Source organism: Hyaena hyaena, unplaced genomic scaffold, assembly GCF_003009895.1.
Source record: "Hyaena hyaena isolate Hyena2069 unplaced genomic scaffold, ASM300989v1 scaffold_79, whole genome shotgun sequence".
Classification (NCBI taxonomy): Eukaryota; Metazoa; Chordata; class Mammalia; order Carnivora; family Hyaenidae; genus Hyaena; species Hyaena hyaena.
The window spans coordinates 2,828,398-2,852,644 of NW_024080711.1; the positions used below are offsets into that span (position 1 = coordinate 2,828,398).

The window sequence follows — 24,247 nt, forward strand, 5'->3', positions numbered from 1 at the left end:
CGATGACCCCATGGGGAGGCCGCCTCTGGGGCTGGGGCTTGGATGCTAGCCTTGGAACAGAACCCTGTCAAGGGGGGAGTCCAGGCCTGGCCGGCACAGGGGCTGCTGTGGGGACACTTTCCATGCAGAGCATCGACCTCTCACACTGTAGTGGTTAAAGGCGGAGGCACCCACCTTCGAACCCTTGCCTCCTTCCTCGTGATTCGCTGCAGGGTCAGGGAGAGGTGAGCTGGAAAAGAGGTACCCGTAGGATTTCAGGAGGGGGTCAGACAAAATCCGGGAGCGGGAGAGGTGCCAGGTGGGACATGCCTGGAAATTCTCTGGAGTACAGTGAGCCTTTCTGGGGAAAACCCTTTCTAGAAATGAGGAGAATGTGCTGCAGTGATTACATGAAGAAAAAGATAGCACTGAAAATGATCTGAGACCAAGATTTTTCCAATCCCCAGATCTTACCAGTCCAGCTTCTTTAAGGCTCTGGCCGACCAAACATCTACGTAATGACTTTTCTACTTTCCTTTCTGGATAATTAGATTAGAAAACCCAGATAAACCTCGGTCACAGCGTCCCCCAAAACAAAGCATGATCGGGGAAAAGGGGAAGAGTTGATTTTCCTCTCCTTGGGATAGGAGGCGTGGAGTTGAGGCTCTTCTGTCGGGGTCCCTCCCTGCTGCTCCCCTTGTCTTACGGAGGTGGGATGGTTATGCTGCGGGGCTGGAAGAGGCAGGAAGTGGCTGGTGAGAAGTTGTAATCTTAGAGCATTAACCTTTGCAAAACTTCCTTGCGCAGGTCAGGCCCTGACCAGGGAGTCGTGTGAGCTGTTTGTGGTACCTCTATGCTGCTAACTGATAAAATTCCCCATGTGCCGTAGCTAAACGGTATCTGTCCTAGTGTGTATTGATTCCTCAGGACCTCGGAGTCACCATGGATTTGGATCTCGTAGCTGTAACAGAATCAATGAGGATTTGGTTAGTAGGAGCTAATGTAAATACTGACATTTCTTGGCATTTTCCATGGGCCAAGCGTGCAGCATGCATTCCTTCATTGGATTCTCACAGCCATAGTATGAAGGAGGTGCTCTCATATGCTCATTTTATTTTCATTTTTTTGAATTTTTAATGTTTTACTTATTTCTGAGAGAGAGAGAGAGAGACAGCGTGAACAGGGGAGGGGCAGAGAGAGAGGGAGACACAGAATCTGAAACAGGCTCCAGGCTCTGAGCTGGCTGTCAGCACAGAGCCCGATGCAGGGCTCGAACCCACAAACTGTGAGATCATGACTTGAGCTGAAGTCAGTCGCTTAACCGACTGAGCCACCCAGGCGCGCCTCATATGCTCATTTTACAGATGAGAAAACTCAGGGTTAGCAAGAATAAGCGAGTTGCCATATGGTCCCACAGAGTAACTGGAGGGACTGAAATGCAGACCCTTTAGGAATGGTGGTATAGAAATGGAAGAGGTCACATTTATCTCTCTCTCACTTTGTCCCACTGCTGTGTGGCGTGGCCCGTCAGACCAGCACGAACTTGTTCAGATGTGGCTCTGGGCTGCTGCCCATGTGACAGGGCCCCACCGTGGTGTCGGGTTGGAAGCTACATCCCTTTCACCTGGGACATCGCCACAAAGGGCAGCTGAGAACCTCCAAACCTGCTTATAAAGTAAACGTTGTTTGCTAGACGTGAGTACATGTAACTGTACTTTATGTACCGACCGGAGTTTGCGGTGTCCTCCCCGGCCGACTCCTGATTCCTCCACACAGAGATTTGGGGTGAAGCACTTAGCTGGAAATGAGACTCCGAGTTTCCTTTTTGCTCTGCACAGAGCCTTTTCTCCCTTCACCCTCTCTCTTCTGCATCCTTTGCGATCTCCCATCCCACCCCTGGCTTCCCACAGAATTAGTTAACTATTCAAGAATTCCTCGTCTCTTCATCTGCAGTCGTGCAACGTCGACACTCCAAACGCATCTTCTGAGGCTATTTTGGGAGGCTCAGGTCAGCTCTCTTCGTAGCGTGCTGTTGTTTAGGTCCGTGAAATGCTAGAATGTCTGACCGTTTCTACTCCCCTTTGAGGCGAACCAGGCAAAGTGCCTGTGCCTGCTTCAGCCACTGTTTCGCCCCTGTGGCTTTTCTTGTTCTCTGCCTCATTCTGTCGTGTGAAGAGGGCTAGGGAGGCTCAGCTAGGGACGCTCAGCTGGGGATCATAATATGGGCCGCCTGGGCTTTTAGGAGCACACAGTTGCCATCGGAAAACCAATGATCTCTAGTAGGACTGAAATGTGAGTCTGGGAAGGAGGCACCGGACAGCAATACAAGCACCAGGTGATCCATACCTTGGGAGAGCTGCCCTGGCCCTGGGGTGGCAGGCATGTGGTGGGCAGGTAGGCTTCAGTATGGCTGCCACGGAGTTGCTAGCTGATCTTTTCCAGCACAGAGGTTGGGATGAGTAACCAAGTAGCCTCACTAACTCTACTCCATATTGCTGGAAGGCATCTAATCACCCAGATTGGTCCCAGGCATAGAAGTCTCGGTTGTCATTGGAATACCTAGGTTTGCAAAGCAGGATGGGAGAACTGGCATGATGCCAGGTGTATTAGCCCCCTGTTACTATTGTAACAACTTGCCACAAATGTAGTGGTCTAACCGACACACTTTATTCTCTTCCAGTTCCGTAGCTGAGATGCCTGACTCCTCCCTGGGCTAAGGTGTGGGCAGGGCCCTGCTCTTCCTTGGATGCTCTGGGAAGAATTAATTCCTTGCCCCGCCCAGCTTCTAGAGGCTGCCCACATTTCTTGGTTTATGGCCTTTTCCTCCATCTTCAAAGCCTATGACATTGCACCTCTCTGTGTCTTCCACAGCCACATTGCCCTTTACTTCTTGCTCTTCTGCCTTCCTCTTCCACTCCCAAGGACTCGTGGGATTACACTGGACCCACATGGATAATCCACGATAGTCTGTTCAATTTCATTTAATTTTAAAATTTTTATTAAAATTTTTTTTTTAAACATTTTTGCTTGTTTTTGAGAGAGAGACCGAGCAAGTGGAAGAGGGGCAGAGAAATGGAGACACAGAATCTGAAGCAGGCTCCAGGCTCTGAGCTGTCAGCACAGACCCCATGCGGGTCTCAAACTCATGAGTTCTGAGGTTATGATCTGAGCCAAAGTTGGACACTTCACTGGCTGAGCCAACCAGGGGTCAGCTTAAAATAGCTACCTGAATTGGATTAGCTAACCTTAATTCCACATGCAATCTTAATTCCCCTTTGCCGAGTAACCTAATATATTCACAGGCTCTGGGGATTAAGAGTAGACTTTGGTGCGGGGGTGGGGTGGGGTGCAGTAGGGGCATTTGCTGCATATCACAGCATGTCCTTAGTCAGAGCTGTGGTCAAACAGAGCTCTGGAGGAAGAGGTCGCCGTTTATCAAGTGCCTACTAAGTGTTGAACAGTAACCTGGGTGCTTTACAGATTCTCATTTAATCTCCCAACATTCAATCCTTCATTTACGAGTGAGAGAATGCTGGCTCAGGGAGGTTTAGCGGCTTATCCAGAGTCCATGGCTGGCGACTGTGGAATTCTGTCTGTACGTACTCCAGTCCATGCTGCCTTCTGCTCCCCTCTGCTCCCTCCCGAATAGGCCCAGAAGCTTCCAAGCGTACGTGAGCACATGTGTGTGTATGTGAGGCCGACGGACAAAAACACAGTAAGGAGTCACCTTCTGCACTTGAAGCCAAGGGGAATCAACTGAAAATAGGTGAGGACAGCAACCAGACGCAGTGACTCATCCGAGAGAAATTGCTGGCTCTTCAGCTGCTGACAACAGACGGCCATCGGGGTGCAGGCTCGTGAGACCTGTCTGGACTGAAGCACAGAAAGTGGTTGTTTACTCAGCTGGCTTATAACTTGCCTGGTGCAGGGGTACCTGTGGAGTGTGATCCAGGCAAGATCTGAGTTACAAGAGTGTCTCTGTTTTTTTATCCAGTCCTCTGTAAGGGGGGGCACGGGTGTCGGGGAGTGGAGCAGTCTTCCTGTCCTTGGCTTCGCCATGCGCGAGCCTGGGCGCAACAGTCTCAAATCCTCTGTGTCTGCGCTCTGATTCTGGGCTCCCCACGTCACCTGGGGCCTGCTTTACTGTTCTAGCTCATCAGCTCTCCCACAAAACCAGGACTCTACACCTCGCCAGCCCTGACTACGGCGGCTCCATCACTTAACTCTGTCTCCGCAGCCCTCTTTCGTTCCTTCTCCTGAGCCCCACGGACCTCCTGCGCCCCCTGCACGCGGGGGGCCCTGCATCTCTGCGCTTCTGCAGAGAGACCGCAAGGACAGGATGGAAATCTCCAAGCTTTTCCCTCCCAGCCTTTCTACTGCTTCTCCTCTGTTTTCTGGTTTTTCTCATTTCTGACTTTTTCTCCCATTTCTAGTTTGGAATTTTCACATTCTCTTTCTGTTCTTGTGGCTGCCCTCACATTTTGGCACACATACTTCATTCTTCACAGTCTAACGTTTATCCATACCTTTCCTGCTCCGATGTTAGCTTCCTTCCTCCCCTAGAATAAAAGACACTGATGCTTGGGTGCCTGGGTGGCTCAGTCAGTTAAGCATCTGACTTCGGCTCAGGTCATGATTTCACTGTTTGTGGGTTCGAGCCCCACGTCGAGCTCTGTGCTGACAGCTCAGAGCCTGGAGCCTGCTTGGGATTCTGTGTCTGCCTTTCTCTCTGCCCTTTCCCTGCTCATGCTTTGTCTGTCTGTCTCTCTTTCTGTCAAAAATAAACATTAAAAAAAACAAACAAACCCAAACACTGGTGCTGGAGAGCAACACATGGGGCTGTGCTCCAGGCCTCAAAGTGATGTGACGCCAATAAACTGTGGCCAGAGACACCTCAGTGTGTGATCTGGGGGGATTGGAGGGACGAAGTAAGAAAAGATTCAGTCACTGCCACCACCGCTGATTCCTGCTGGTCTGTTGTCTTTGGCTACTAAGTGCATCCTTTCCTGGTGCTGCTGTAAGGAAGTACCACCCTGTGGGGCTTAAAGCCACAGGAATTAGTTCCCTCCCCGTTCTGGAGGCTGGATGTCTGAGATCATGGTGTCGGGAGGGTTGATCCTTCCATGGGCTGCAAGGGGGGAACCTGCTCCGTGCCTCCCCCCTCGCTCTGGTGGTTTGCCGGCAATCTTTACAGTTTTTTGGTTTGTAGCAGCATCACCCCAATCTCTGCTTTCGTATTGTTTCTCCTAATGTGTGTGCGTCTGGGCCCAGACCCTTTTTTTAAAATTAATTAATTAATTAGTTTGTTCATTTATTTATTTATTTTATAACAGACACCAGTTGTCCTGAAATAGGGCTCACCCTAATGATCTCATCTTAACTGAGTTAACTGCTTTCATCTGCAACGATCTCCTTATAAGGTCACATTCTGAGGACCACAACATTTGAATTTTGAGAAGACATAATCTATTATACTAATCTATTAAGTATAATACATCTATTGATACTTTCTAATGCATTTATGAAAAAAATTAACAGTGTGTCTGAAAGATACTTTTGAACCTCAGTGGGTTTGACCTCAGTGGTACTAATAAAGCATTATAATTTGCGTTTTCCCAGCTTTATTGAGATAAAATTGACAAACACCATTGTGTACATTTAAGGTATAAAACATTATGTTTGCTATGCATATGTATTGCAAAATGATTGCCACAGTAAGATTACTTAACACCTGCACCACCTCATACAGCTGTCCATCCTCTGTGTGTTGAAAACTCTTATGATCCGCTGTTTTAGCAACTTTCAAGTATGCAGGATAGTATCTATCGTGACCTGTAGTAACCAAGCTGTACTTTAGGTCCTTAGAATCTACTCATCCTATACTGTAAGTCTGACCACACTCACCCCCACCCCCTGGCTCTGGGAGTTCCTTTTTTTGTTTGTTTCTTGTTTTGTTTCTTTTGTTTAGATTCCACATATAAGTGCCATCATACAGTATTGTCTTTCTGTAACTTATTTAAGCACAGTGCTCTCAGGATTCATCCATGTCATTGAAAATGGTAGGATTTCTTTCTTTCTGTGGCTAATATTCCATTGGGTGTGTATGGACCGTATTTTCTTTATCCGCTCATCCATCAATGGATGCTTAGGTTGTGCCTTCCTTAGTTGTTGGAAATAATGCTGCAGTGACCACGGGGTGCAGATATGTCTTCGGGATAGGAATTTCCATTCCTTCAGATACCTACCCAGAAGTGGGATTGCCAGATCCTAATATGGTAGCTCTAGTTTTAATTTAAAAAAAATTTTTTTAATGTTTATTTTTGGGAGAGAGAATGAGTGAGCAGGGGAGAAGCGGAGAGAGACAGAAATGGAATTTGAAGCAGGCTCCAGGCTCTGTGCTGCACAGAGCCTGACTCTGACTCAAACTCAAGAGCAGTGAGATCATGACCTGAGCCAAAATTGGATGCTTAACTGACTGAGCTGCCCAGGCGCCCCTGATTGTTTGAGGAACCTCCACACCATTCTCTATAGTGGCTGCACCAATTTACATTCCCACCCAGAGAGCCCAAGGGTTCTCTTTTTTCCACATCGTTGCCAATATTTGTTATCTCTTTATCTTTCTGATAATAGCCATTCTTTTTTTTTTTTTCTAGGAGAGAGAGAGAGAGACAGCGTGAGCAGGGGAGGGTCAGAGAGAGAGGGAGATACAGACTCTGAAATAGGCTCCAGGCTCTGAGCTGGCAGTCAGCACAGAGCCCGACGCGGGACTCGAACCCACGAACCGAGAGATCATGACCTAAGCAAAAGTCGGATGCTTAACCGACTAAGCCACCCAAGCGCCCCTGATAATAGCCATTCTAAAAGGTGTGAATAGCAGCTCATTTTGGTTTTGATTTGCATTTCCCTGATGAGTGATGTTGAGCACACTTTCCTGTACCTGTATGCCTTCTTTGGGAAAATATCTATTTAGGCCCTTTGCCTATTAAAAAGAATTTTTTTTTTTACTACTATTGAGTTGTCAGGATTCTTTATATATTTTGGATATTATCCCTCTATCAAGATATGTGATTAGCAAGTATTTTTTCCCACTTCCTGTAGTATGCCTTTTCATTGTGCTGATGTCTTCCTTTGCTGTGCAGAAGCCTTTTAATATGATGTAGTCTCAGTTATCTGTTTTTGCTTTTATTGCTTGTGCTTTGGGTGACAAATCTAAAAATCCATTGCCAAGACTCACATCAGGGAGCTCCTCCCCTATGATTTCTTTCAGGAGCTTCATGGTTTCAGGACTTACACTGAAGACTTTGATCCCTTCAAGTTCATGTGTGTGAGCAGTGGGAGACAGGGGTCCAGTGTCATTCTTTAGCATGTGAATATCCAGCATTACCAACACCATTTATCAAAGACTGTCTTTTCCCCTAATAAAGCATTCTACTTTATGCCAACCTCTTCCCACCCAGCTGGCCTGTATTACTGTCTCCTGGCCTGGGAGAACAGAGACCCGCACACCCTCCATCAAGAACCAGGTGTGCACCCTACCCCTGCCCGGGTTCTGTTCTGGAAAGGCTAGCTGCGTTTCTGTGGAAGATGTCTTACCTCCAGGGAATAGTTAGGTATTGCAGTTCCATACTATGCAATTCCATAGGTATCATACATGCTCACTGAGAGGTTTCAGGTGCACCTGCCTTAAGTTTGTGTTTGTTTCTTTTGCCTTCCTAAGTACATCTATGGCAGTGTCTTTCTTAGAAATGGTTTAACGATGGAGCATTTCAATCCATGAGTTTTCTTGTTCACTAGAACTAGGATGAAAACCCATCCCTCATCTCCAAGGGGAGGAGAAGAGACAGGGGCAGTTTAAACATCACTCCACACCTGCGTTGTTTAGTTAGCTAGAAAAACACCCTTCTGCAATTCTAAGAACTCTGTTGGTTGTGAGATCATTTCAGTAACAGCTTTTAAGAGGGGAAAAGACTGAGAGGATTAAATATGCACATCAATTTAAAAATATACCATAATTTCAGAAACAAAATTGTGTTATTCAGAATTCAAGCTACACGCTATTTCAGAGTTTCTTCTTCTTCTTCTTCTTCTTCTTCTTCTTCTTCTTCTTCTTTTTTCTTCTTCTCCTTCTCCTTCTTCTTCTTCTTCTTCTTCTTCTTCTTCTTCTTCTTCTTCTTCTTCTTCTTCCTCCTCCTCCTCCTCCTCCCCCTCCTCCTCCTCCTCCTTCTTCTTCTTCTGACATCTTGTCTCTACCGCATTAGCCTTCACTGTAGAACTCCATGAGCCCAGTTCTGTATTTGCACACAATTTAAATGTTTGTTGGGTGAGATTGAAGATGGAAATGTCAGGCTCCGTCAGCCCAGGGGCCAAGACTCATCCATCTGCGACTCTCCACTCCCACCCCGGGTCCACCAAGTAACAGCACCCGTGATCTCTGTCCACTGAGCAAATGTCCCGGAGTCACCCTCTGCTTCCCTTTATGGAAGGTCAGTTAGTGTGTGGTAAGGCACCTACTAAATGTCGCAAATAGGACCGGCCAGCCGCTGTTCTGCCCCCAGGGGCTTCTCTCTTTGCTTTTTGTTTTTTGACTTTTTGCTTTAGAGAGCTGGCCTCCTTTCTCACCCTCCCTCCCCTTTCCCCTCCCCCCACACCCCGGGCACTGGCATATCTTTCAGGCGCATTTATTTTTGTGGCTGGACATCACCACCACTCCCGGTGGGCGCTAAAGTCCCCTCTTAGTGCCACAACCACTAATACTCTAAAGCGGTCCCTCTCAACCAGGCAACTCTGCCCCCTGGGGGACATTTGGCAACGTGTGGAGCAGGTGCTATTGGCGTCTAGTGGGGAGAGATGAGGGGCTCTGCCAGCACCCACAATGCTCACAGCAAAGAACGATCTGTCCCCCCAAATCAGTCGTGCTGAGGTTGAGAAACCCTACGCTAGGGCCAGGATATTCAGAACGAGTAGAGTGATAAAGTAGAAAAGAACACTTTGCTTCCCATTTTGCATTATGCTGTAGTTCCAGAAGGCGCCCAAGTAGTGTTGCCTGTGCCCTGTATCTTAGATCATTGTTTTTGAAAAGCAGCTTTCTGAATTTTTGCTAGTGGCCCACATTCTCCCCCTGGGGTCCGCTGGTGGACAGCAGACAGGCTCAGAGACAAGCACCGATTCTTTTTAAAATTGTTCCTCCCTTCCGAGGCTTGTCCCTGCTTATTGGGGAAGGCCTGCTGGGCCTGGCTCCTCTTCCCTTCGGGCAAGTTATTTTCGGGAGGCTCCTCTGGCCCTGATGCGAAGGTGCTGCAAGTTCCCACCAGTTCATCCTGCCGCATCATGTCAGAACTCAGGTGTGGATTCCAGCTTAAGCTCAAACGAGAGGATTTTTGGTGAGTTGATGTGCAGGTGCTATAGAACTTGTGTGAGCGTGGCTGAGGGGTGGCTTGTGGTTTACTCTCTCTTGTGGTTACTCTTGCTGGCAACTAGTAAACAAATCACCATCCACAGAAACAAAACCCTAAACAAAAACAAGGGACCATATTGGCCTGGGATGAGGCTGGGTTCAAGGCTCACCCAGTACCAGGAACCCCATGTCTCCCTCTCCTTCCCTCAAACCCCTTCTTCTGTGTGGGCTCCATTCTTGGAAAGGGCCTCTCCTTGCAGGGGTCAGACCTCAGACCCACCGCACAGCATCCAGACTCAAATCCACCAGGAAAGAGACAGACTTTACAATAACGCCTGCATGGGTCTTGAGAATTTAGTGACTGGGTCATGTGATGTCCCTGAACAATCACAAGGTCCCTGAGAATACAGCGTAATGATTGGTTTTGCCATTGGCCATGCGCTTCAACCTGGGCCACCAGGTCTGAAAGTGAAAAGATGGGATTACTGGAAAAAAGATGCGCAATGGTGTGGAGAAAGCCCACCATGTGGGGTTTAGAATCTTAGGGTCTATCAAACGAGCTGTGGGATTATTAGGGACATCAGGAAAAGATTCTTTTCTTTTTTTTTTTTTTTTAATGTTTGTTTATTTTTGAGACAGAGAGCTGAGCTGTCAGCACAGAGCCTGACTTGGGTCTTGAACTCACGAACTGTGAGATCATGGCCTGAGCTGAAGTTGGACGCTTAACCAACTGAGCCACCCAGGTGCCCCAGGAAAAGACTCTTTAAGGAAGAATATATCCTCTTAAAATGAGAAAGGACTGATAATTCTATGTTTAAACAAATTGGAATGCTTGGTGTGGGGAGCTCAGGGCTAGGGAGTCCTAAAGGAACCTTACGTTACCTGTATGTTCCTCCGGTTATGCTTTTTATAGCCCCATAATTTCGTGTATTTTTCCCTTCTTCAACCTTCAGTGCATGCAATTTATAAACACTTTGAGTTTTGCTTGATAATATGCCAAGATACATTCAACTGTGACAAGCATTTATATTTTTCTATTTCTTGATTTATTCATGTTTTAGATTTTTCCTAAACTGCTGGTGAAATCTCAAGGCTTTATTTCAACAGGCAACTTTCTAAAACAATGTTTCATTATTTTCTTTGTAAAGTCACAAATGTGGCAATTAAAGTGCTTTTAATTTCCATTAGGCTTCAAAGTGCATTTCTTCAACTTCATATCCAAGTACTATTTTTAAGCATCCTTTTTAAATAAAATCCAACTTTTAAGGAAAAAAATGTCTTTGTACCCATTTCAGGATAGTAGTGAGGCTTTTAAAAAGCATCGAATTCAGTGCCTCACGTGTAGTGGGCTCTCCATAAATAGAAACCCCATTTGTTCATTTTTAGGAACCTTAAAATTTCTGATGAAAAAGAAAAGGAATATATTCAATACAGTTTGTAGAGATAGTGATGTTCATGTTTACCAAGAGGTTATAAGATTTGAACATAGTTATAGTTTCAATTTAAATATATCATTTAATAGGGGCACCTAGGTGGTTCAGTTGATTAAGCATCTGATTTCAGCTCAGGTTCTGATCTCGAGGTCCATGAGTTCGAGCCCGCATCTGAGCTGACAGCTCAGAGCCCGGAACCTGCTTTGGATTCTGTGTGTCCCTCTCTCTCTGCCCCTCCCCTACTCATGCTCTGTCTCTGTCTCTCAAAAATGAATAAATGTTTTAAAAAATAAATATATCATTTAATAATTAAAAATGAAGTAAAGAACAAATTATAAGAATTGGTCAAAAATCACCACACTCCATTTGAGGATAACATAATGTAAATGAGAGCCAAAACCAAAATGCCAAACTCCCTGGAGAGCTTTCTTCTTCCCACGTTAGTAGAAGTAGCTAGGCAAAGTAATAGATTTCATTTCTGAATAAATGAATAGCCTTGCTGGGGAGAGAAAACCTGGGCACTTGGAATAAGCAAGAAATCATTTAGTGCAATGTTGTGTGATGTTGACTTACAGAGGACTAGGTCGATGAGCAAACACTGGTCATGTTGCCCTCACCAGGTTGGAAAGGTGAAGGAGGGAGGAAGAACACTGTGGGTAAAGGGTCATCCTGAGCAGTAGTACAAAGTGGGTTTGAGCCTGGCACTTATGGGGCACAAAGGATGCCACTTGCCTAGAGGATTAGGTATGTGATTAGAACGAAGCCCAGATAATTAGGGTGAGCCCATTAGGTGGAGCACTTAAGAGCTGGGCAGAGGTGTTCGGATCTGATGCAACGAGGAAGAAAGCCATGCTTTGGGAAGATTCGCCTTCCTGCCGTGACGTGGATGTGCCACACAGCGGAGAGACTCTGGAATCAGGGAGGCCATCTGTATGCTACTGTAATAACCTAGAGGTGAGGTACACCGGAACTCTCCAGGGGGAGCATAAATGGAGAGCAAAGAGCTATGGGAGGCTGTGTCGAAGGAAGAAATGACAGCGTTGGCTGTCAGACTTGACTGTAGGGATGGAGAAGAGAAAGGAAATAACTTACATCTTTCTAAAGCCAGAGGCTGGAAAATTGGTGGCATAACTCGCCTAGATGAGAGAGTCAAGAAGGGGAACCAGATTGAAGGTAGTATGTTCCGTTTGGACATACTGAGTCTAAAGTGGCTCAAGGGACTTCCAGGTAGAAAAATGAGACCGCAGCTGGTTCTGCAGGACGGTCAACATCTCTGCCTGAATCAGTTCCTCTCTTCCCCCGTGGTCCCTGCCCCCAGCCCACTGCCTCTTCACCTCATCCCCTCTTGACTCCAGATAGTACAGTAGTCCTCACCGGTTTTCCTTCTTCCCGTGTCACCCTCTCTAATCCATCATCTTCCACGTCTTTGAAGTTTTTATCTTATTTCCATTATGCCCTTAATTTCACTTTCCAGATTACTCATTCAGTGTTTATCTAGGGATATTAGAAATGTTGTCGTGAATTATGAAGGGAACTCCCTTCGCTTTTCTCTAAGAAAAGAAAGTAGTAAGTAAAGCAGTTAGATTACTTTCTGATAACTCATGAGTGTTGAACATTGTTTTACTTCGGTATTTTGTCATTCTGAGACTGGGCCACAAGGACGACCCGATTTGTAAGGACTGTGTCCGTCTCTGTTTCTGACTCTCTTACCAGATCTGAGTACCTGCAGGGTGAAGACCGGAGCTTCCGCCTCTGTGAGTCACCAGAGCCTAGTGAAGTGTCTGGCGTGTGTTGGGGTTCAATGAATACTGGTTGAGATGAACGAAAGGAGAGAGAGCTGGATATCCGTTGTGGGCTATACTAGTGAAGATGGATATGGCTTCCGAGACAGGAATGTACTAGAACAGAGAGTAGGGAACAGGATTTGTGGGTAATAACAGGATTTGTGAGAAGATGTAACCATCTTCTCAGTGGTGCGTGAACAACCATGTACTGGTTTTTCTGAACAGAAGCAACAAAGCCGTGAGCCAGTAGTGTGGAGCCTGAGTATGCCAGTCCCTGTACTGTATTTGTGGTGTCTCTGTGTGAACCTTGGATACACAAACTTTTTTTTTAAGTTTACTTATTTGTTTTGGGAGAGGGAGAAAAAGTGAGAGCACAAGCAGGGGAGGACCAGAGAGAGAGAGAGAGAGAATCCCCAAGCAGGCTCCACACTGACAGCATGGAGCCCAATGCGGGGCTCGAACTCATGAACTGTGAGATCATGACCTGAGCTGAAACCAAGGGTGGACACTTAACCGACTGAGCCACCCAGGCGCCCTGGGTCCATGACTTTTGCACACGGCCAGCCACCTTCTTGCACATCCCTGAAGTCTGAGTCAGATATTTTGAATGGGAAAGCTGAAGAAAAAGCCATTTTGCTATTGTTTTACACTGAAGGAAAACTGCCTTAGAAGAAAATCCCCGGGAGGAATTTCGATTTTTCTCAGGCTTTGTATCCCTTGGTCCTTGTACACTAAACTATGCAAACACTGTTTCAAAATGGAATCTGTGCATTTAGGGTGGGATCAGGTCACACAAACAGGTTACTGACTCTGTAGATGATGTTGTCCAAACATCTCTGCTGGAAACACTACCTCCTTCTGTAAATATCAAGAAAGGCAATAGGATTTAAAGCAAAGCCAACTGTACCTACTCCTAGAACCTTGCAGCAACTTGTCAAAGGTGGGGAGCTTGAACTTGACTTCTTAGGAGAAAAGCATAAGCTTGAACCTGCTTTTATCCAGGGAGAACTGCAGAAACAGGATCCAGGGATTTAAGAGCCAATTACTGCATTTCAGAAATTCAAAATCAGATTGGTCCATTTGGAGCTTTTAAATGTATGCTTCCTATAGAAAACCCGCAACATCTCTGTCTTATGTGGCCATTACAGAAAAGATTTTGGATATTGCCAACGACGTAAACATTAATACAGTGAGCTACACAGTAAATGCTTTGTCAAGCTTAATCCTGTTCTTTCTGGCTGTGTCCTTTAGAAGTTGTTACAGAAAACCTTTTTATCGAGATTGTGGTTACAGCTGATTATCCTACTTAATTTACTATTGCTTTTCTCTGTTTTCTCTCTTTCTTTCTAAATACTGCATTGCACTTGTCAAGATGTGTATTTTGACAAAAGCCATCTTTCTGAAGTGGCATATTATGAGTCGCGGCCTTCTGAGAGTGGTTTCCAATTTGGTGAGTCCAGCTGGGAAGATAATCATCTCAAGAACACATTCAGCGGCCAAGGAAACTCTAGAAAGAGGCAGACCCCCCCAAAGCCAAGGCTGTTCTCACTGGACTCCCTGCCTCTAGACTTGAGCCCTTCACACGGGCCACCCACACCATTCCTAGGCTGCTGTGGCCCGAACATTGTCCAAAGTCATTGCCATTGGACACCATCCAGACTCCTTGACAAGGTACCTATAGCCACTCATGATCTGGCCTCTGCCTCTCTTTGACCTGTTTTATACTTTGCCACTAGCAATACCCCTTGGACATCTCTCTTCCTCACATCACACATGCCACTCAAAGGGCAAAGACAGGGGCACCTGGGTGGCTCAGTCGGTTAAGCGTCCAACTTCGGCTCAGGTCATGATCTCACAGTTTGTGGGTTCGAGCCCCATGTCAGGCTCTGTGCTGACAGCCAGCTCAGAGCCTGGAGCCTGCTTCGGATTCTGTGTCTCCCTCTCTCTCTGACCTTCCCCTGCTTATGCTGTCTCTCTCTCTCAGAAATAAAGAAAACATAAAAAAAAGGGGGGGGGGGCAAGGACAAAGGTCCTTTCCTTCACTGCTGCGTCCCCAGCCCTGCAACAGAGCCTGGCACATGGAAAAGGTACAGGAGACACGTATGGCTGCACAGACCGCTCCCCTATGTCTGTTTCCTGCTGGCTCTGTCCGTTTCTATTCAGCACAAATATCTGTTCTTCTAAGAGGGTGAGGCACAGCGATGGCTTGCAAATCGTATGCTCTACATTTTATCTGTCACATGTGTCACCTGTTAGCCCTCCGACAACATGCAGTAAACAAACTCCGAGGTGACAGCAATCTGCTCTGCGACACCAGGCTTCCACTTTAGCTCCGCCTTCTGTCCTCTCGATTGGCCGTGTGGGGCCCCTGAGCTCCAGGTCTCGGACCATCAGGGATTGCTGCACTTCGACGAGAGCCGGGGCAGCACTGTTAATGTGACAAGTTGATCTTTGATGACAGCTGTCTTTCCCCTATGGCTTTACTCCACTGTCTCTCACCCACCTTGTGCCCTGCCTCACCCTCTGGGAAGGGTCTGAAATCAGCCTTTGCACTTCATTGCACCTGGTGTGTGGGGGGGGGGGCGTTGTAAAATCAACCCCAACCGTGTGCCAGGCTTGCCTGCTCTGCTCTGTGCTCACCGCTCTGTTAGCAGGTATCAGAATTCTCATTTTATGCCCAAGGAAAGTGAAGCTTAGTGACGCTAGTAGTAGGGCGATGACAGAGACAGGAGATGGGAACACGGTGTCTGTAGAGTCACATGGATCTGAGTACTTGGGTCCTGGTTCCACCGATGGCTGTTCGTTCCTCCTCAAGCAGGCTGGTTGGCCTCTCTAAGGCAATACCCTGGTCTGCGAAATGGGAGTCATCCGAGCAGAGAGTCTGATGCTTGGAAGCCCCAGACAGACAAACAGTAGATGCTATTATTTTTGTCACTTAGAGAAGGGTCCTACGTCTTGCGAGGGGCAGAGCTGAGATTTGAACCCAAGCCTGCCCGGCTCCACAGGCAGCGCCTGTCCCCACGGTAGCACACTCCTCCGGGGCCTCCAGCCAGCAGGCCGCCAGTGCTACGTGTTAAAGGAACACGAACACGTCGTTCGACTCACAGATTCTCGGGGCCTCAAGAGGTTCCGTGTCAAAAGGGAGGCCGGTTCAGAGAGGTGGAGTGAAGAAAAAAAATGTTCAAATCTTGTGTCTCACAAGAAAAGCATCACAAGGGAAAGGGTTTATTTTTTCAGCTTTAGTGAATTGCAAGGTATTCAGTTGACAGAATTATAAGATATTTAAGGTGTTCAATGTGATTTGACATACGCGATGAAAAGAATTGATGAATTCCGTTGAATTAATGAGCACATTCATCACCTCACGGATTCACCCTTTGTCTGTGGGTGAGACAGGACACTTAGGTCCTGCTCTCTTAGCTAATTCCAATTAATTATACAACACTGTGTAATTAACCACAGCCGCCACGTTATACAGTAGATCTCGCTCCTTACCTTACAGCCGAAGATCTGTGTCCTTTACCAACTGCATACTCTTTCTCCCGCTCCACAGACATTTTGCTTTTCTTTCCTTCTATTTTTTTTGGCGCTACTTTTCTAATCTCTATGAATCTTTTTCTTTTACTTCCTTTCCTTTCTTTCTCTCTTTGCTTTTTTTTCCCCCCTAGATTTCTCATAGAATGATATGATGCAGTATTTGTCTTTCTCCGTCTCGTGTATTTATTTCATTTAGCATACTGCCCTCAAGTTTCATCCATGGTGTCATATGTGGCAGGATTTTGGAAAGAGTTTATTTATTTTTTTAATGTTTATTTATTTTTGAGAGAGAGAGAGCACGCATGGGAGAGGGGCAGGGTGGGGAGGGGACAGAGGATCTGAAGAGAGCTCTGTGCTGTCAGCTTGATGTGGGGCTTGAAGTCACAAACCATGAGACCATGACCCTGAGCCGGTATCAAATGCTTAACCTACTGAGCCGCCCGGGCACCCTAGAAAAGAGTTCACTTTTAATGTACAACAAAACCTCTTTGAAATCCTCTAGCTCTTAGACATTTTTGTTTTTTACAAACGAGGCACAGGCTCCTCTCCCCCCAAATCTCTCTCCTTTCCCCTTCTGTTTGATACCACTCTTCTGCTTCCTATTCCTTCTCCATCTAAACCCTGTTCAATAAATCAACTTAATGTCTCCCTTTACTTTGACTTTATTTCCACTGTTTTTTCTCAACTCAAGTCTTCCCCCTGCCCCCACTTTTTTTTAAAACATGGATTCTTAACCCCAGAGGCAAGTCATGAGGTCATTCTAGCAAACAAGCACCCTTCCTGCTTTGAAACGATTGGGAGAGGTGAAGAGAGGTGAATTTAAGTTGCCATGTTGCCTCTCCTGTAACTAACTACATTTTAAACCTTAGTGCTGATCATACTGTAAAACATACTGTCCCCCAGCTAAGGAATTTCAAGCACCAGCAGAACGGAGGGAGCATTTCGGAGGCTGGAGGGTCCTTCCCCTTCTGCACGGTTGCCCCTGTGCAATTTTCACCCTGGAATCAAAGCCCAGGGGTCAGGCCCTCAGCACCTTTCCAGAGCCCCGTCATCAAGGCTCCCTTTCTGCAGTGCAGCCATCTGTCCAGAGAGGAAGGGAGAGCCCAGTGTGACTCTCCCCTCACCCAGTGTAGTCACCGGCCCCCAGGCAGCATTGCCCAGCCCTGTCACCAACCCTTCTTGCTGGGTTCAGGGTGACCTTACTGAGCTGAGATTGCTGGAGAACTGCTTTCACCAGAAGGCTGTGAGGTTCACAGTGAGATACCATCCCGTTTTCTTGCAGCACAAACCGCCAAGGGGAAAAATGGAATCTAGGGAGACCTACAGGACTGTCTTTGTCTTTGCACTTAGCCCTGAATCCTGGCAAGATGCCAGCCTTGGTTGGGAGCCCTTGGGAGCCACAGCAACCTGGAGAGGGTGTGGGAGAGCGATCTGCGTCATATGACAAGTCTTTGTCCGAGGCTGATCTCACTGTTTACATGAACTCTTTCCTTCTCTCCCTGATAATTGTGCAGTCATCAGAACAGCAAGCACGATTCGCGTTTGCACTTGTTGCCTTTGGAATTTCGGCGGTGTGCTACATAGGGGAGAAGGCACTCCACATACAGAGGTCTATATGGCAGCTTCCTCTTGCAGCGATGATATAGCTCTGGCATCCTTCTCAGTGATTCAGGACTCTTTCAACAAACATTTATCTGAATGCCTGATATATGCCAGGCATGGCAGTGAACAAGATAGGTGTGACCCTTGTCTTCAGGCAGCAACTAGGCTAGTGGCCCGGGCAGGCATGGGGAGAAAAGATTCCAACAGTGCTGGATGCTCTAAAGCGGTACATGGGGCCATGGAACAGAAGTAGGGGAGCCCAATCTAGTGTGAGGAAGGAGTCTGGGAAGCCCCTCCCCACCAAAGGAAGTCATGTTTAAGTTGAGGCAGAAAACTAACTAGGCCAAGGGAGGAGCATTCTGAGCAGAGGAGAGCATTGTGAAGGCAGTGAGGTGCCTTTGATGTCCGAAGAGGCTGGAACATAGAGACCAGAGGGAGAGCGCAAACTCAGGCCGCCCGGAGAAGCAGGATCGCTCACGAGGAGCCCTGCAGGGAATGTAGAGGTCTGGGAGCTTATCGCAAAGGCACTGGGAGGTCGATGAAAGGATGGGTTAGGATCAGATTCGTAGTCCTCAAAGACTGTTCTGGCTGTGCAGGGGGGAGTGGGTTCCACAGGCCACTATCCCTTCTCTGTTTCACAGACTCTCTCATCCCCTTGATTGCATCACCGGATGGCTGCGGCACTCTGGTTTTGGGAGCTGGTAGTCATGGCCCTGCCTGGAGTAGAGATTGCCCAGGCTGCGCCCTTGAAACTGGAGGTGTTGAGTGCAGAAAATGAGCCTGGTAGTGGCTTCTGAGTATTGGAGGACAGGTGACGAATTGTCAGGGGGTGACCCAGAGGGCTGGGCACCTGGCAGAGCAACAATCTCAGGGTTCTGGGGGATCAAATATGCACCCAAGTAGTTGCATGACATATGCTCATCTTCTCTCTGTGCTTCCGTGTGACCCCTTTGATTCTGCCCGGCAAGTTCCCTGGATTCTAAGTATTGTCAAGACCGGCTCCTCCCTGAGGAGTAAGACCTTTGAGCTGTGGATTATCTTTAAAACAACAGACAGAAGGTCTTTAATTTACTTTGATGATATCATACATCTCCTCCTTAATACTTAGCCCTGAAGAGGGAGAACAGGATTCATTGTGGTTTTTTTTTTTTTTTAATTATATGAGTAAACACAAATACGTCAAAAACAAAGATTTTAGAGTCTGACAGACCTGGGGTGGCAGTGTGGCTCGGACCTCAGGCAGATTATGTCGCCTCCATGAGCCTCAGTCCCCTCTTCTGAAAAAATAAAGGATCATGACACTGACTTAACACAGTGGGTGTGATGATGAAGTAGAGCTGGGAGCCATATTCCAATGCCACGCTCTTAGCAACCAGTCATTTCAGGAGTCTTCCTGTCTTTATATCCTCAGCTCTGAGCATGGGCTGGTGCTCAACGGGAGCCTAGAAATATGAGCTTCAGTTCATTTCTTCTATTATCTTCATGTCAGCAGCACCCAGTCTTTCTTTTAAATGCTGCTCAAGAATCCTCTCCTCCGTGAGGACTAACCGTGCCTGATTTCAGTCCTGGAAGTAATCCCCAGGTTGTAGCCAGCAGCTATAATGAGTTCCATGCACACTCACTGTTAGGATGCCCCCATGAGTTTTCAGAATGCCCTACAGACAGTTAGACATCTCAGCCTTTGATCTTAAAATGGTGGACCTGGGGCGCCTGGGTGGCTTAGTCGGTTAAGCGTCCGACTTTCGCTTAGGTCATGATATCGCGGTTCATGGGTTAAAGCCCCGCGTAGGGCTCTGTGCTGACTACCAGCACAGAGCCTGGAGCCTGTTTCAGTCTGTGACTCCCTCTCTCTCTGACCCTCCCCTGCTCACGCTGTCTCTTTCTCTCTCCTAGAAATAAATTTTTAAAAAATAAAGTAAAATAAAATAAATAAATAAAATGGTGGACCTTTCTTTGTAGAATGGGCCCATCGCGATGTGTTCATGCTTGTGTGCCGTTCTCATTCTTGAGTGCCAGTATATTTGATGACTATTTTTGATAGCATATTTGATGATTAAATGTAATCTAATAACTAAAAAATAAATAGCTGAATAAATATTCTAGGTGGGTCCAAAGCCATTACGAATGAGAAATGGCAGAATGAGATGTCGCTCTATTCTTAAAAAATACTTTTTATTTCAGAAATGACATATTTGAAAGTAGAAATGTAATAGATAAGGCCCTATTAACCACCCTCTGATCTTGGTTCCCTGCCTTTTCCTCAGAGACAAGCATTGTTATCAGTTTGTTGGGTGTACACATACAGACATATATACATATACACATACATATACATGTATGTATACAGACACAAAGATAATATATACACATATGTATTCCTATACAAAAAATATAACTTATATAAGATAGTTTTTTCCTATGTAAAAGCTGTCATTTTTACATATTTACCATCCATTTGCTTTATTTCACTTGTTATATATCAGACTTCTATTTCTGTACATTTGCATACTTTTAAATTGTATGGAATTCTGCAGTATAGGTAAAACACAGTCTATTTAGTAATTGCGTGCCTGACAAATTGCTATGTTGCTTACAATTTTCACTGTTCCAGGGGTATAAAGAGTATCTTCAACAGGCCCCTTCGTGCAATGGTAAGAGGTTTCTTATAGTTGATACTGAGGAGTAAATTGTGGAGTCATAATGGTGTGCACATTTTAAACTTGAATAGACTCTGCTCATTGTCCTCCAAAATAGTTTTATTTGCACTCCTGCCAGCAACATATGAGAGAACCCATTAAACCACATGCTTTCAACATTGAATATTATCAGACTTAACGTTTGCCATTCTGATAGGTAAGAAATGATACTTTGCTTTTTAAATTTTGCATGACTCTATTTTCAGTAATTTTTAAAAATTTTTTAAAGGTTTATTCATTTTTCAGAGACAGAGCATGGGTGGGGAGGAGCAGAGAGAGAGGGAGACACAGAATCAGAAGCAGGCTCCAGGCTCTGAGCTGTCAGCACAGAGCCCAACGTGGGGCTCAAACTCACAGACCGTGAGATCATGACCTGAGCTGAAATTGGATGCTTAACTGACTGAGCCATGCAGGTGCCCCTCTCAGTAATTCTTAAATAAATTGCTAAGTTTCCAACGAACTTACAGAAGCATAAAGAATTCAGATGGGCAAGTGTTTTATGTCCGCTAATAACAGCCCTGTGCTACATGGTGTAGGTACTCATAGATGCTAGAGGAGTGATTGATTGCTTTGAATGACTTGAAAATTTCAAGGATTAAAATAATACAGTTGACTTAAATCCTCTAATTCTGATTGCCCCAGACATACTTATATCTATTAAGATATTATATCTATTAAGGATATCATCAACTCATTTCTAATGTCTACCTAACAGGACAATTTAGTGCCAGCCTGGAAAGAGCTTGCTACAGAAGCTGATTGTACTAAACTCAGAAAGTGTTAAGGAGTAAAAAAAAAAAAAAAAAAAAAACAACAACCAGGATATAAGCTGGCACTTCCTTAAAGTGCTAACCATCCCAAAAGTGAATGAACCAAGGAATAAAAGAAACAGGGGGGAACATTTCATTGGAAGACTGTTTCTCTAAGGAAACACTTCACCAAGTAAGAGTCTGAAGGGCAGGCCATGAATTCTAGCATGGCGCCAGGCACCTTGGGAGCAGTACGAGGGTGCAGCCCTGGGGTGTTTTTAAGTCCCCGACTGATTAGATCTGCCGACTTTGTGGAAAGCAGCCAGGCCACAGCAAGGTTCCTTATGTGCACACATAAGGAAGTGGGATAGGACTAAAAGATCAAAATAAGCCTCCTCATTCAAGCAGAAATGGGGCCGTGATGGTCAGGGCTGTGGCCAAGGATTGCACCAGACACCGGAGGGGCCTCCTGGGACTCCACCCTATTCCTGGGCCTTCCCTCCCTGCCATCAGGTGGTCACCCTAGGAGGGTGTTCCATGGCAAGGGCACCACCTTTGAGGGTGCCTGGGATGCTCAGCTAAACAATTCCCTGGACAGGCTGTTTCAGCCTGAGTAAGAAGGTGGGATCCGGACTGGGCCGCGCAGAGGAGGAAGGGGAAGTTAGATACATGGACGGATGTGATGCATCGTCTTCTAAAGGTTCACTACCTTGTCCCGCCCTCCATCTGCCACAGATAATTTTGTCAACAGCAGTTCAAATTCTTGTCTTCCCTTCTCCTCCTTCCAGTGGGATTTCCACCTTTACTATCCATCACCCGGTGTGGACCTGGAGGACTTGGTACACACCGACAGTGGCCAGAAGACAGGGAAGGCGGGTGGAGGGCAGACCGAGCTGAGAGACCGCAGTCTTGCTGCACCGTTAGCCTGTGGTGTAACCCCGCATCCAGTCAGGTGCCTGGCACGTAGTAGGCACGGAACAAAGGTTCTTCAAATGACTGGCTAATTCAAAGACACAGGAGAAAAGAACAAACAAGTGATCTGTGATGAGGAAGAAGCCGATGAAGGAGGGGATCAAAGGGAAGGAGGGAAAGGTTAGACTGACGGATTCTAACAGTGTCAGTAGAGAGAAGGAAAGTGAGCTTTTGATCTTTCCTTCTGGCTGCCTCCCAGTTCATTAGCTTGTTTGTTGTCCTTGGGCATCTCTTTGGGGAGAGAAGAATTCAGGCTTGAATTCACCAAGGACAGACGGACTCCCCCTGCTTCTTCTCAGGATCCTTTCAGTTCCAGCTGATGCTCTCAGCAGGTGTCTTTCTTGCACGCTGCTGGGTACTGGGGGAAGCCATTTCCACCACCAATCCCCACGGCCAAGGGCAGATGTGACAGGCTGGCAACCCATTCAGGGAACAGGGGCCCTCCGATGCCCTCGTAGTCAGGACCCGTGGCCTTTGGCATTTGTTGGGCCAACACTGCCATTATGCCTATAGACTGTGCAAGTTCACCGGTCAGTCCCACCCTGGCCATTGCTGTTCAAACCCAAATGTGCCTCTTTATTTTCATTAGTCCATATAACATCCTAAAATGTGTTGTTCACGATTTCTTAAGTTACAGAGCTTTATTGAGCTAAAATTCACATACTATACCACTGACCTATGTAAAGCATACAGTTAAATGGTTTTTAGTCTGTTCTCAGAGTTGCGCACAATTTTAGAACATTTTCATCACCTGAAAAAGAAATCCTTTGTCTGTTAACAGTCACTCCTCATTTTCCCCCAACAACCCCAGCTCCAGGCAAGCACTAATCTATTTATCTCTCTAGAGATTTACCTATTTGTGGACATTCACGTAAATGGAATAGTATAATATGTGACCTATGACTGGCTCCTTTCACTTAGCATCATGTTTTCAGGGTTTATCAGTGTTGTACCAGGTACTAGTATTTCATTTTCTTTACTGCCAAATAATATTCTATTGTATGTGTATACCATATTTTATTTATCCATCTGTCATTGTTGGATATTTGGGGTGTTTCTACTTTGGGGCTATTATGAATCATGCTGCTTTGAACACTCTTCTACAAATCTGTGTGTAGATATGGGGTCTCATTTCTCTTGGGTATATGCTTAGGAATGGAATTTCTGGATCATATGGTAACTCTATGTCTAACCTTCAGAGGAGCTGCCAGACTGATTTCTGAAGTGGCTGCACTCTTACCAGCAGTGTTTGAAGGTTCCAAATTCTCCACATCTTTGCCAGCACTTGTTATTATCCACCTTTTTCTTTTTCTTTTTCTTTTATCTGCCTTTTCCTATGATAGCCATTCCAGTGGGTGTGAGGTGGTAGCTCATGGTTTTGATTTATATCTCCCTGGTAGCTAGTGATGTTGAACAACTTTTCATGTGCTGACTGGCCACTTGCATATCTTTTTTTGGCAAATCTCTATTCACATCCTTTGCAAGTGTTTTCATTTGGTTATTTGTCCCTTATCAGATCTAAATTTGCAAAAGTTTTCTTCTGTTTTGTGAATTGTCTTTTCATCTTATTTATGATGCCCTTTGAAGCACAATTGTTTTAAATTTTATGATGTCCAATTTATATATACACTTTTTGTTATTGTTGCTTGTGTTTCTGGGATCATTTTTAAGAAACCATTGCTTAATCCAAGGTCATGAAGATTTATGCCTATGTTTTCTTTGAAGAGTTTTATAGTTTTTGCAATTACATTTAGATTTTTTTATCCATTTTGGGTTAACTTTTGTACATGGTGTGAGGTAGGGGTCCAATTTCATTCTTTTAAATGTAGATATCCAGTAGTCACCATACACTAGTTGGTAAAACTCTTTCTCCATTGAATTGTCTTGGCACCCTTGTTCAAAATCAATTGATAATGCAATAGTTGCTTGCCATTTTAAAGGATTTCCTTATATTAGCCTTACAAAAGGCCACATGTCAGCGTCTTACACATAGTGTGTACTCAAAAATTACTTATCAGATTGAAGAAATGACAAATACCTCTCCATTTTAGTTCACTTTGAAAAATAAGGAGACAAATTCGGGGTGCCTGGGTGGCTCAGT

At 45.8% G+C, this 24,247-nt stretch overlaps 1 protein-coding gene across 2 annotated transcripts in view; it reads left to right on the plus strand.

Moving 5' to 3' along the window:
• BAALC (BAALC binder of MAP3K1 and KLF4) overlaps nucleotides 1-24,247 on the plus strand; it is a 95,485-nt gene that overhangs the window by 39,496 nt on the left and 31,742 nt on the right. Inside the window, exon 2 of one of the 2 annotated variants that reach the window (XM_039233858.1) lies at nucleotides 3,629-3,675. The exons of the other annotated variant lie outside the window; for it this stretch is intronic. Within the exon in view, the coding sequence (XP_039089789.1) occupies nucleotides 3,629-3,654 (26 nt within the window). The 3' untranslated portion in view covers nucleotides 3,655-3,675. Of the gene's footprint in view, nucleotides 1-3,628; nucleotides 3,676-24,247 lie in introns of those variants that run through there. 2 annotated transcript variants of the gene reach the window in all.